This window comes from Balaenoptera physalus (genome assembly GCF_965194825.1).
Source record: "Balaenoptera physalus genome assembly, chromosome: 9".
NCBI classification, from domain to species: Eukaryota; Metazoa; Chordata; class Mammalia; order Artiodactyla; family Balaenopteridae; genus Balaenoptera; species Balaenoptera physalus.
In genome coordinates, this window is record NC_138888.1 from 49,892,788 (window position 1) to 49,906,352 (window position 13,565).

The 13,565-nt window shown below is 36.4% G+C and overlaps 2 protein-coding genes across 8 annotated transcripts in view; one reads left to right on the forward strand and one right to left on the reverse strand.

Annotated features, from left to right (window-relative positions):
• The window catches only part of METTL24 (methyltransferase like 24), a 174,831-nt gene that overhangs the window by 134,626 nt on the left and 26,640 nt on the right, over nt 1-13,565 (forward strand). The window contains exon 6 of one of the 5 annotated variants that reach the window (XM_082475388.1): nt 13,223-13,548. The exons of 3 other annotated variants lie outside the window; for them this stretch is intronic. In XM_082475388.1, coding sequence (XP_082331514.1) covers nt 13,223-13,378 — 156 coding nt within the window. In that variant the 3' untranslated portion in view covers nt 13,379-13,548. Of the gene's footprint in view, nt 1-9,648; nt 9,869-13,222; nt 13,549-13,565 lie in introns of those variants that run through there. One more of the 5 variants, XM_082475387.1, reaches the window with a different exon arrangement.
• Nucleotides 1-13,565, reverse strand: part of CDC40 (cell division cycle 40) — a 53,422-nt gene that overhangs the window by 12,899 nt on the left and 26,958 nt on the right. For all 3 annotated transcript variants that reach the window (XM_082475254.1, XM_082475256.1, XM_082475255.1), the window contains exons 4-9: nt 9,938-10,021; nt 7,659-7,798; nt 6,457-6,553; nt 4,986-5,125; nt 4,082-4,156; nt 1,387-1,432 (exon numbers count right to left, since the gene is read on the reverse strand). In XM_082475254.1, the coding sequence (XP_082331380.1) occupies nt 1,387-1,432; nt 4,082-4,156; nt 4,986-5,125; nt 6,457-6,553; nt 7,659-7,798; nt 9,938-10,021 (582 nt within the window). The remainder of the gene's footprint in view (nt 1-1,386; nt 1,433-4,081; nt 4,157-4,985; nt 5,126-6,456; nt 6,554-7,658; nt 7,799-9,937; nt 10,022-13,565) is intronic.

Genomic DNA, 13,565 nt, shown 5'->3' on the forward strand with positions numbered 1-13,565 from the left:
CTATTTTTTACCATCCCACCATGACAAAGACTGCCAAGTACAATTGTGCAAAATGTGCATGGCACAAATTGTCAGCCGTACCCAGGGGCCCTGAACCACTACCACCAATGACCTCCAGTCACGGCAATCAGGCATTCTTTTGTACAGCAGGAGTCCCAGTCAGAGCTGCTATCATCTTTCTAAGTAGGAAATTTTCAGTTTTCCACTGAAAAACTGCCAGTGCAGGGGAGACAGATGGGGACCAAATCCCCTATGTCGCAGGAGGCATTTTGTTCCCTGTACGCTGCTGAGAGCCTTCCCACAAGTCTTCTTCTGGGCTGCCCTGGCATCTCGGGCAGTATTTATTTGTGCAGTGAGGCCCTAAAATCGTAACGAAGTACTGCCGAATGGACCCCCACTTAAATCTAAAAACAGAGCCAATATAATTCACACAAATACTGTTTCAATTTGGTACAGTTAAATTTCAAAACATAACTAGCCTTCACACAAAATCTGACAAAGACAATAAACTAGTATCTACCAACAAGGCTAGTCTACCACAAAGCTGTCCTCTTTTTGGCTTTCTTTCCTTCAAGGAATTCTCTCAACCTTATCTCTTTATCTGTTTTTGTTGACAATTCCCAACCTCTCTGCAAAGCTCAACATCTGGCTATCTAATTGCTTACTGGACATTTTTATCTCAGTATCTCAAAGGCAGCTCAAATTCCATTAGTCTGAAATCTCATCATCTTCCTATGATGAGTAGCACCACCATTCTTCCAGCCACCTGACAGTCACTCTAGATTCCTGCCTCACTCTTATCACTCACTTGCTAACTAAGTCCCATTGGTTTTAACTCTTGATTGTTTTTCCTCTCTCTGCTGCTGCTTTAGTTCAGGCTCTCATTATCTCTAATCCAGACCAATGAAATAACCTTGTAAATCACTTTCTTGCCTCCAGGCCTGCCCCACCAAATCATCCTCCATACTGCCACTGTGATCTTTGTAAACTTCAAATCTGATCACGGTTGCTTTCCTGCAAGAGCAGTTCAGTGGTTGGCTTCCCAAGGCCCCCAGGATAGTCTAAAGGTCTTCCATACTCTGCCCTCCTCTACTGCTTTTCTCCACTGTCATCTCTTACTATATCCCTCACGCTAACAATTCTGAAGTATAAGTGGTTCCCTCAAAGCAGTATGCTTTCTCATTCCACTCTTGCTTTAGCTTCTGCTGCTCTCTCTTCCTAGTTCTTTCTGTCTACATGGGGAGACATACCCCTCCTTCAAGACTCAGCTCAAGTCTATGAAGGCTTTCCTTCATATCAGTGTAGTAAAATTACTGTTAATGTTGTTATTGTAGTTTAAAAAGTCTTTCCAAACAGATTTATAGCCAGAGAGAAAAGAAGTATTACCAATAAATGTTCGCAGACAGCGCCTGTCTCCATAAACCTCCCATAGCTGGAGAAAAAACAACACACAGAAACATTAAATTTAATACAAGACTTTGATAAAATGACAACTATCAATCACTAACAATAGTCGTATGCCAGCTATGTATGTGCATATCTGTGTGTGTACAGGTTATTTAACCAAAGGCATTACATATCATTAAACATATTGTTCGGTATTGTTAGTGACTTGGACTATTTGGACTACACACATACGCATGTGCACACACATACACACACACTTTAAAACTAAACTCTGAAATCAAGAGAACTTAGATGGAGCTTATACAGGTGGTTTTCATTTTCTTCTTGTTCTTTTCTGTATTTGATATATTTTCTATGATGAAAAGTTTCTACTTATGTAATACTATGAACTACTTTTAAAAGAATTATATGTTATTAAAATGTTATAACATTTTGGTACTGAAAGGTTTTTTTTTTTTAACTTTTCTGAAGTATTAACTACTATAAAAGCTGTTATGAAAATGATAATCTAAACTAAAATATAACGTTCATAATTCTCATCACATCTAAAGTGAATTAATACAATAGCTTTGAAACTACCTTTATTCTTGCCTGCCTCAAATCCAATCCTTGACAGTGTTGCTAATGATCTAAAATAGAAAGCATTTCCTGGCCACCCAGTGCCTACAGGATAAAGTCTCCGTTCCCATAGCATACCAGGAAAGGACCCCAGGACCTGGTCCTTTGCCTTGATTGTAGTCATTCTATGCCTCTCAGATTTTAGACTCTAGCAGTCACACCACTTGCGGTTTTCAGCACATACCATGCTGATTCATTCTATTTACTCCTCTCAGACATACTCTACTCCCTGTGCCCCTCCCCTGCTTACTTAGTTACCTTCCTATTGAGGTATGCTTCCTCTCTGAAACCAGGATACCTTGCATCTGCCTCTACAATGGTCATTTACATCATAACGAAACGATCACCTTAAGAGCAGGGACAGTGCCTAAACAATTATTTTTTTAATTTTATTTATCTATCTATTTATTTATTTATGACGGCGTTGGGTCTTTGTTGCTGCACGTGGGCTTTCTCTAGTTGCGGTGAGCAGGGCTACTCTTCGTTGCGGTGCGCGGGCTTCTCATTGTGGTGGCTTCTCTTGTGGCGGAGCACAAGCTCTAGGCGTGTGGGCTTCAGTAGTTGTGGCACGTGGGCTCAGCAGTTGTGGCTCACGGGCTTAGTTGCTCTGCGGCATGTGGGATCTTCCCGGACCAGGTCTTGAACCCGTGTCCCCTGCATTGGCAGGAGGATTCTTAACCACTGCGCCACCAGGGAAGCCCCTAAACAATTTTTTATCCTCAGTCCTTTGCACATAATAGGTACCTAATAAATGTTTACAGACGTGAACAAATTGAATTCTATGCTTTTCTAACTGGTCAAACAGGAGACCTTAATCTCAATTAACATAGTCTGTATAAACTGCAAGTTAAAGGAAATAAGGCTTTTTACTCCAAACTGTTGGCCTGTCATTTTAAGCCACTAAGTCGAGGCAAATGCCTAAATGGTTGCTCTCATCAAAAAAAGCTGCCTTTATATATTGTTACTACCCATGAATTATTTACAAAGAATAAAATTTTAATGAGTCAACTTTCCAAGACTCAAGAGTACTATAGGGTTGATATTTATTGACCAGTATAATGATCCAGACACAGAAGACATAAAAAAGATAAAAACCATGCTTCCAGATTTAAGTTTTTAAAAGGCTTTCCCATATTCAAATTGACATGTATTGGCAAGTGAGTGTTTCTACCACACACTCTACAGCTGAACATCTACTAAAGTTGGACCTTCCCAAGACTATAAAAAGTGTGAGAAGAGGCTGGGAGCAATTCTGCTACTAGCATTTAGAAGAAAAAGGGTGAATTACATTATCTGCTCTCTAAAAATGGGTTTTCTATCACATGTCCTCTCTACCTTTAAGGTACTAAGGTACAAATTAACTCAGTTACATATCTAAAACCTCTATAAAAATGCATTATTGGTGATTAAATATTTATGTGCCTAAAGCCAAAGTGATTGATTATGTCCTAATCAGCTATCTAAGCTTACAAAGAGCCTAGCCAAGGGCTTCCCTGGTGGCGCAGTGGTTAGGAATCCACCTGCCAATGCAGGGGACACGCTTTCGCGCCCTGGTCCGGGAGGATCCCACATGCCGCGGAGCAACTAAGCCTGTGCACCACAACTGATGAGCCTGTGCTCTAGAGCCCGTGAGCCACAACTACTGAGCCTCTGTGCCACAACTGCTGAAGCCCGTGCACCTAGAGCCCGTGTTCCGCAACAAGAGAAGCCACCGCAATGAGAAGCCTGCGCACCACAACGAAGAGTAGCCCCCGCTCACTTCAACTTGAGGAGGCCTGCGCGTAGCAACAAAGACCTAACGTGGCCAAAATATAAATAATAAATAAAAATTTTAAAAAATCTTAAAAAAAAAAAAGAGCCTAGCCAATTGGACCACAAAGCCATATCTGAATCAGCGTGTCTGGAAGCAGTTCATAAACTGCTGCATTCACAGGGCTTAAGAGAAAATAATTAGCCTCTAATTGCCTAACAAACCCAGATTTATCTATAATTAACCGAACAGATTTAACCAAAGCACTAGCTTTGTAGCGCTCCTACTCTGTTACTGAAAACTCACCTTAATTTTACAGTCCATGGAACAAGACAGCAACAAATGGCCAGAGAGGGGAAACAATCTGACTGCACTGACGCCCTGTAAAAAGGAATTAAAATTATCAGTCAGAAGCATTTGAAATCTCAGCTAAAATTAAACAGAAGGGAAAGACAGTGTATTTTTAAGCCACCTAATTTACTATTTTTCTTCATTCTAAAAATCATACCCTAGAATAACCTTCGTTAGTATTCTAAGAGCAGCCCTTTGGACGCTAAGCTTTACAAGATTTTTTTTTAACCTTCATTACTGACTTCCTCACCCAAGGGAATTCTTAGTCAATCATGTTACTAATGCCCTCACTCCTCTTCCTTCTTCTACTCAGTACCTTTGCTCTTTGCTAAGAGCTGGAAATTATCAGTTGGAACAGTGCAGATGACAAAGAATATTAACATCAAAATTTTCAAGTGTCTTGTCTCTGCATTAGTTTAAGAATATCATAGTGTATAAACCAGGGAGCATCTAATCTTCTTTGAAGTGTGATAACTCTAATTGCTAAGGTAAAATTACTGAGGCTTTTGTGCTAGTACCAGCCCATTACTCACTGACTTGGTGCCCAACAGGAAGAATATTATGGCAGGAACTTGGAGGCAAAGGCCTGGGCTACCATAAGGGGATAGGACACCGAATCGTGAATGCTTATGTCACGGCCCAATCAGATGACCTTGAAGACTGAGTATTCACTTGTGACTCATATGTGTTGGTACCGCCAGAGTCTGACTCCGGTTTATCTTCCATTTGACCTCCCTGTTCTATCTTGACTTCTCTACATCTTTATTAGAAATATTGAACGTCCCACATCAATAGCTGAAAATTTATGTTGGTGTCACTGTTATACATTACAACAAACAAAAACAACCAATTTGCTTACCTTTGTGTGTCCGGACCACACATGAATTTGTTTTTTGGGAAGATAACACTTCTCAGGTGGCACAGGTGACCGCAGATTAACACCAACATCCTGAGGTATGTGAAGATAGGACCTGCCTTGATAGTCATACATTTCTTTAACTGAAACAAGAAGGCAAAAGAAAGCAGTGAACAAATAAAAGCCACAGTCATGAAATCTACATTCTTAAAATGATAACAAACATTTTATTCATAGGGATATCATTGCGTATCAAGGTTTTGGTAATAATACTCTGATGATGTTAAGACCAAGAGTCAGCTAAAATTTAACTGCCTGAAATCACAGCTATTATTTACAATTAGTGGTAGTATTTTAGAATCTCTAAATATCGAGAGAATATCAGACCTTTAAATAAGCTCTGACTTCCTTAATCCAGTTACACATTTTAGCGGCATATACAAAGACTCCACTGCAGTACAATTACAGCGAGAGAAGGAAAGATAATACTTGGGCCTTGTGAGTCATTGGCAAAGAATCAGAAGCAAAACAGGATAAGAAGGAAGTTAAAACAAAACAAAAATATATCAACTACCCTTTTCCCTGCTTTCCTCCTTTATGTCCTTCCAGGTTCTTTTTCCAGTCTCTTTTCTACTTTCAACCCAGATTTTACAATAAAGTCACATGTGAGAATTAAATGACATAGTATATATAAAGCATTTAGTAGCATGCTGCACAGAGTAAGTACTCAATAAATATTGGCTGTTATTGTTATTATGGCTACAAGCACCACAGTACTAAATAGACTCCTTGGAGATAAAACTGGAGCTTGAGAAGCTAAACGTGACCTCGTGAAACCTATATATTTGATAAGTGATATAACATTAGAATAATCAATACTATCAGAACTGAATTCTTCTTTTAGTCTGGTAGTCACTACATAATTTCCCCAATATAACTAGTTACTAATGAACCAGGTAGAGTTTAGAATATAATTTATTTTGGTGAATATGCATTTCCTTCTACAAATCAAAGTAAGTATGAGAATCTTAATCTCCAATACACTTATATGAAAAACAAAGTTTATTCTTTTAAAGTGTAATTTAGTAACAGTTATGAACTGTGATCATACCTGGAGAATATTTGGCTTGGGTTAAAAACAAAAGGTTAAAATGACTGGGGGACTAGTTATACATCAAAAAGAGTCAACTTTATCTTAGGAAAGAACAGACTGTGAACCATAATCTCCTTTATCTACCTTTAAAAAAAAATTCATTAGCACTTCAAAAGAAATCATCTGTGGCTATCTCTTTAATTAGAATATAGAAGAGGTCTGCTATAATTTCTTTGGGATGCAAATTGTCCAATATAATTCTTAATAAAATGAATTCTAGCAGCTGATTAGTAAAGGCAATACATATATTATGTGAACAGAGAACAGAGTAAATATCTGAAAGTTTACCATAAAAATGAGGAGGCATAAAAAATATATTACCATGTAAGATTGTCTTTTCCTCTCCAGGTTTCTCTTCTTCCTGTTTGCCTTTTTTCTGCCTCTTTGCTGTAATTTCATCCAATTCTTTTTGTTCTTCCTAAGAAATTAAGGAGTGAACTTTTAAAATGGATGTTCTAGAACCCCATCCTGGCCAACATTGGTCATAAATTCTTTATAATGAGGCACACGTTTTTGGTGAGGCAATAGCCGCAAGTATGTCTCCCAGGGTAACAATCTCAACTCTTTGGCAGATTACAAAATGGCATTAAACACACAGTGGGTACTAGTTAATACTTCTAAACTCATTGTATACAATACCCATCCTTCTGGAACACCTAGAAAGTAATTTGATGTATTATGCTAATTATGTAAGTGAAAAGATGAGGCAATTAGAAAATCTAGTACCAGAAAAGACAGTGAATTTTAGTAGATGATGTTCTTCTTCAGTAAACAGCTTTTAATAGTCATAAGGATATAAGCAGTGACTACAGATTTGTGACACAACTTTTGTGGGAGAAGCAGTAAAAGGAAGGTGGGGTAGTAGTAAATCCTTATAATAACTGAGAAGTCAAAATAAATAAAGAGCAGCATATATGTATTACTGAGATAATTGGATGTGAGATACAGCTAGAATGTAAGCTTCATGAGGATGCGATTTTCTTAATCTTTTCCACTGCTATATCCCTAAGATCTAGAACAGTGACTGGCTCATAGAGACAGTAGGATTAGGAGGTGGAGAGGGGCAAGTAGGGTTTTATAGTTTTACTTTATAAACTTCATAATATTATGAAAAAAAATAGACATACTATTTTGTTAAAATTTTTAAATAAATTAATAAATAAAACCCATCATGAATTCTAAAATCATAGAAAGGCTGATTCTGTAATTACTATCTGAATATCTGGTATCAGAAAATCAGCCACCATGGCACCTTAATAGTATTATCAAGGTGATTTTTATTAAAAATTGTTCAATATTGTATTTTAATTAAAAAGTATGGAAGATAATAAATCAGAAAAATATAAACAAAAATTATTCCAAAGAAAAACAAAGGAATTATTGTATTTTCTCAATCAACTAAGGCAGAGAAATTCTGAAGAGTCATTTGGTTCTCTAAAGAAACCTCAAGTTTATTAATATAGGTATCCTTCATAGAGACACAGCAGACACCTGAATTGGCAATGGAAAACATCACAGCTTACTTCTGAAGGTTTGGCTACATCTTTTTCATCCACATATTTTGCCCATGGTCCCAAGAAACCATCAATGTTAGATGCATCATTTTCTTTGAATTTTTTCCTCTTTTCTATTTTCTTCTGACCAGTTTCAAACACTGTTAAACCTATATTAAAAACAAAAAAGCAGAGATCATAAATATGGATATTTTCTAAAGAAACAGCAATATATATATTTATATAGATTTATAAACACAAAATATTTAAAACACAAAATGAAACCTACATGAATCCAGATACACCAACTCATGCTATATAAAAAGAGACTCAACCTTCTGGGCAAAGCAGCTTTCTACCACTGCAATATGTTGCAAATTCTAATATATGTGAAGGAAGAAAAGACCCAGCTATGTAATCCTGCAATGGTACACAATTTTTAATTAATCACAGACCTTTATCAGTAGATTTTACCACTTTTTGAAAGAGACATAGCAATTTAATAATGCTAAATAATGATGAAGTACCTTTGAAAGCAAGAATAAACTAAAATTTCTCATTCAAAAGCTGAATTAGATAAAATTACATTAAGTAATTAATAACTTTTCCTTGCTTCACTTGCTTCACTGTACTGTAATGCAACAATATAAATTAAAGAAGGTTTCACAAGAATCTGGTACTTCTTCCAGGTGATCTCAATCTAAACTTGACCTCTAATACCATAAATCTTAACAGTAAGAAGAAAAGAGGAAAGAGGACGTTTCTGGTTGGGATTCTCATTTGATCAGTAGGAGGTGGCATGCTGTGTGTAGTCATTAAACTGGAAAAAGAAAGGTTTATGGGAGTCATAGTCACAATTTAAATGTTAACTGAGAATCTAGCTACATAAAGATGTAGCTTGTAGAGGTCTAACAAAGAGAAAAGCTTACCTATATTAATTCAAATCAGTTTCCTTTAAGCTGTGTTATAACAAAAGGTTGTTAAAATCCTATTTTAACAACAATCTAGCTCATAAACCAAAGGTAGCTTGATCATATAGGCCAGCGGTCCCCAACCTTTTTGGCACCAGGGACTGGTTTGTGGAAGAAAATTTTTCCATGGACCGGGGATGGGAGGGTGGGGAAGGTTTTGGGATGATTCAAGTGCATTACATTTACTGTGCACTTTATTTCTATTATTATTACATTGTAATATATAATGAAATAATTATGCAACTCACCATAATGCTGAATCAGTGGGAGCCCTGAGCTTGTTTTCACTTGCCACCCACTGATAGGGTTTTGATATGAGTCTGCAAGCAGTTTATTATGGTCTCTGTGCAGTCAAACCTCTCTGCTAATGATAATGTGTATTTGCAGCTGCTCCCCAGCGCTAGCATCACTGCCTCAGCTCCACCTCAGATCATCAGGTATTAGATTCTCATAAGCAGCGCACAACCTAGATCCCTCGCATGCATAGTTCACAGTAGGGTTCGTGCTCCTATGAGAATCTAATGCCACCACTGATCTGATAGGAGGCGGAGCTCAGACGGTAATGCAAGCAATGGGGAGCGACTGTAAATACAGATGAAGCTTTGCTCATTCACCTACTGCTCACCTCCTGCTGTGCAGCCTGGTTCCTAACAGGCCACGTACCAGTACCTGTCTGTGGCCCGGGTGTTGGGGACCCCTGATATAGGCTCTAGAGTTACTAGGTGCCCTCGTACAAACAGCATACCCTTCTTCTATCGATCATTTTATGGATAAGATTCCAAGGGGCTGATGAGCTTTGTGGCAAGTTAGCATTTAGAGTATGATGCTTTGTCTTAAAATAAGTACAAAATGAATACAAGTATAAACATATGTTTTAAAACACATATTCAAACTCAGACTTCAAAGCAGCCCTTGAAAGACAATCTCCACAGACATGCACGATAAGATTTTTTTCTGCTCTGTTAAAATGGACCTTGACATTAGTGTTGAGAAATAAACTGCTAAAATCAGATATACATTAGTTTTCATTTCTTGAATGATCTCTACAGGACTGGAACTGTGCCAAGAAATCACCCCCCACCCCCCAACCCCACCGCTACAGGTACGACTATCTTCCTTACAAGGCTGCACACCTAGTAAGTGGCAAAAGCAAGCTCCAAACTAATAGTTCTATACATTGCTCTAAACTATATCCCACTATTGTCTCAACTTAAAAAAAAAAAAAAATCAAGAGATAAATTACATACTAGTTTTTCCCTACTGTCCAAAGTCAATCGACAAACAATAAGTATAGGTATATATATTTGATATTAAATATTGATATTTCAAATAAATTACCTTGATTTTTTTCCGCTTCTTCTACAGAACCAATATACTTAGTAGACACTTGATGGTTATCTAATGAAGGGTCCAATGCATAACCTGAAAGGAGAAAAGTACAAATTACTGACTCCATTTTTTTCCATTTACAATTCATTTTAATTCTATACACATTTACTCATTTTACATTTTCCTTCCCAGATGCTGAAAATGGTCTCTTTTTTTGTTTGTTTTCTTGTAACTTTATTTCTTCCTTATGTTCTGAAAGTATTACAGCTTCCTTTATCATCAGGTTGTACACACCAATAATTCTATCACAAGCAAACCAAATTTTCGATTGTAAAGTTGCTTGTGCAAGATAATTTCAAAGGCCTTTCATTGTGTTGGATCTCTCTGAGCTTATCTCCAAAAGAGTTATCACTTTATCACATTCAACTTTCCAGTGTTACTCTGAGGACTAATCCTTCTTTCTTGAGCTATGTTTCTATTTAGAATCATTAACCCAAATCTCAGGCTGGACAATGAATGATTTCAGTAGAACAGATGAATCTAGCATATTGACATTACATTACTAAGAGCCCGTTAGGTCAAAATATCAAACTTTAGTCTTAAATTTTCTAAGAGCTTAAAAATATACATACATCATACATTCAGGAGTTTAGAAATCTTTTTATTTTTGGTAACAGATAATGCATGGTTTAGTTTATCAAGTTATATAAACCTTTAAATAAAAAAGAAATAGGGTAAGAAGAATTACATAAAATTTAGCTATTATTTTGGAAATGCTATTCTCAGTAAAGATAGTCTTCCCTCCCTATTTAAAAACAGTATATTTCTACTTCATAAATCATTATTTATATTTCTTTGGTAAGAGCAGTAAGGATATCTACTAGCATATTTATATACTCCTTCAGCTAGAGTGTATAGCTACATATAAATGTAGTCTTCAGTGGTCTATGGGAACTTCAGGAAAGAAAGTCTATATTAACTCAAATCAGTTTTTCTTCAACTGGGGGTGCTAATATGATAAATGTTTGGTAAAATCAGTTTTAGTAATAATCCAGTATATTCACAAAAGAGAGCTAGATCATTAAATCAGTCTATGGCCTACAACCCATGTGAACAATCATGAAATACTACATAAGAGTACTTGCGCATTTTTTTTTAACGGTACATTCTAGTGAATATAGTTAACAATTAGATTTTCTTCTTTATTTATTTACATTTTAATTTTCCAGCTGAAGATTAAAGGGAACTTCTTTTGGGAAAAAGAAAAAGATTTGTCATCAAACATACTTTTCAAACAAGCTAAGCACGTAGGTGCTCAACTCACCCTCATGATACGCTAACACTGAACCAACCACCTAGGTATTAGCTCATTTGCATATAGTTTTTTTTTTTTGGTATTAAAATATGTTCTTGGCCTGAGGAGAGAGCTTGATGGCAGAAAGCAGCTTTGCAACCTCTGAAGTCACAGGTTCAAATCCCATAAGTTATTTTATCTTTCATCTCTTTGACACAGAGAATAGTGTTTAGTGTTCTATAAATTATTTTTCTAAAATGAGAGTTCATAAGGCTCATGTAAAATTTAAACCAACATACCCTAAGTTAAAAATCCCCATCTCAACCATAAAAATTTATCTAAAATGTAATTCTGCCTTGAAGGAGATATATGTCTACACAAATGGCATTGCATTATGTGTTTAGGGAGATGATGTAGGAGGCAGAGAGGGAAGGGAGATCTCTGGTTCTTCTTATGGTCTCTGTGTAAGCACCAACTGCCAGCTCATCTGGCCTGGAATTTCCTCTTCTTCTGGCGAAAGGAACTTATGTTCTCCTCCTTCTCCACACCCTCTGCGGTAAAATCTTTACTGCCACTATCACCATTACCACTACTGCCTCTCACCCAGGTAATTAGGGGATAATAGTATTTTCCCTTTACTAATAAGGGTTGTTAAATATTTATCTATTGATAAATGTCTTACTAGAAGTTAGCCAGCAACAGAACAAGATATAACTCTAACACTACAGAATTTTAGTCCAATTAGTTTTCTACCAACCTATGTCTCAAATAAGTGAATATATCTATATTTAAGATCTGAAATATTCTTATCTATTTTTCTGAAGCTTATTTTCCATTTTATCTTTTTAACAGAATTACTGTTTACTTCTTTTTTTTAATTTTTAAATTTATTTTCTTTATTTTTTTGGCTGCGTCGGGTCTTAGTTGCAGTACACAGGATCTTTCATTGCAGCGTGCTGGCTCTTCATAGTGGTGCGCAGGCTTCTTTCTAGTTGTGGCGTGTGGGCTGCAGGGCACGTGGGCTCTGTAGTTGTGGCATGCGGGGTCTCTTGTTGAGGTGTGCGAGCTCAGTAGTAGTAGCGCATGGGCTTAGTTGCCCTGCGGCATGTGGGATCTCAGTTCCCTGACCAGGGATTGAACCTGTGTCCCCTGCATTGGAAGGCAGATTCTTTACCACTGGACCACGAGGGAAGTCCCAATGTTAGCTTTCTTTCTTTGTAGTTTTACTTGAAATGGCTCTAATAATATTAGTTTTATCGTTAGATTCTTAAGATTAGTAATATTAATGTCTCAATAGGTAAATGAGAAGAGACTGTAAACAATTTGCAAAAGAATGATTACAAATATATGAAAAAACCTTCAAACCTCACTAGTAATCCAAAAGGATAAAGTTAAAATAAAGAAATACAATATTTTGACTATCAAATAAACAAAGGAAAAACAATCATATGGATCTTGAGTAAGGAGAAGTAGGATTTTTATACATGGTGGTGGCAGTAAAAGTTGGGAGAATTCTTTTGGAAAACAATTTGACAATATATAACAAAAGTTTTAAAAACATTTACATTCTTAGATCCACTTCTGGAGATTCATCTTAATAACGAAAAAAAACCCATAAAGTTTTATGCACAGACAAATTCACTACCACGTTTTAAAAAGCATTTTACTGCAGCTTAAAATATACATCACCACATTTTAAATAATGAAAACTAGAACTTGCAATCTAAATGATACAAGAATTTTTACATAAATTATGACATCTTCATTCAGCAGGGTATTTTAAAAAATCATTTAAAAATGTTAATAAAAGGGTTTAATAAAGAGTTAATATTGAAGTTAAAACTCAGTTAATAATGAGTGTGGTGAAACTAAAGGTGTTTATTAATTTAAAAAATTTTTTTTATTGGAGTATACTTGCTTTACAATGTTGTGTTAGTTTCTGCTGTACAATGAAGTGAATCAGCTTAAACGTGTCTATTTAAACTTTTCCACTTTCATAGACTGGTGTAGAGAAAATCATGAGCGAAAGGAGGACAAAGGGGAGAAACCTCACTGAGAAGCCCCAAGTAAGACCAGTAAGGGAACAGGCCAGAAACCCAAGACAAAAAGGGAGGAGAACAGGACAAAAGAATTCACACAAACCATTGAGAGACTAAGAACTCAGGACAAACATGATAAATGGGAGCTAAAAGCAAAACTGTAGCATAAGTAAATGGGATGATACAGTAAAGGAGACTATCTTCACAGATTAAGGAATAGAGGTGGCTGTGATAAACTAAGTAAAATAATACACTTAGATTATAATACTGCTATAACCATTTAAAAATGGTTAGAAAAGTAGGA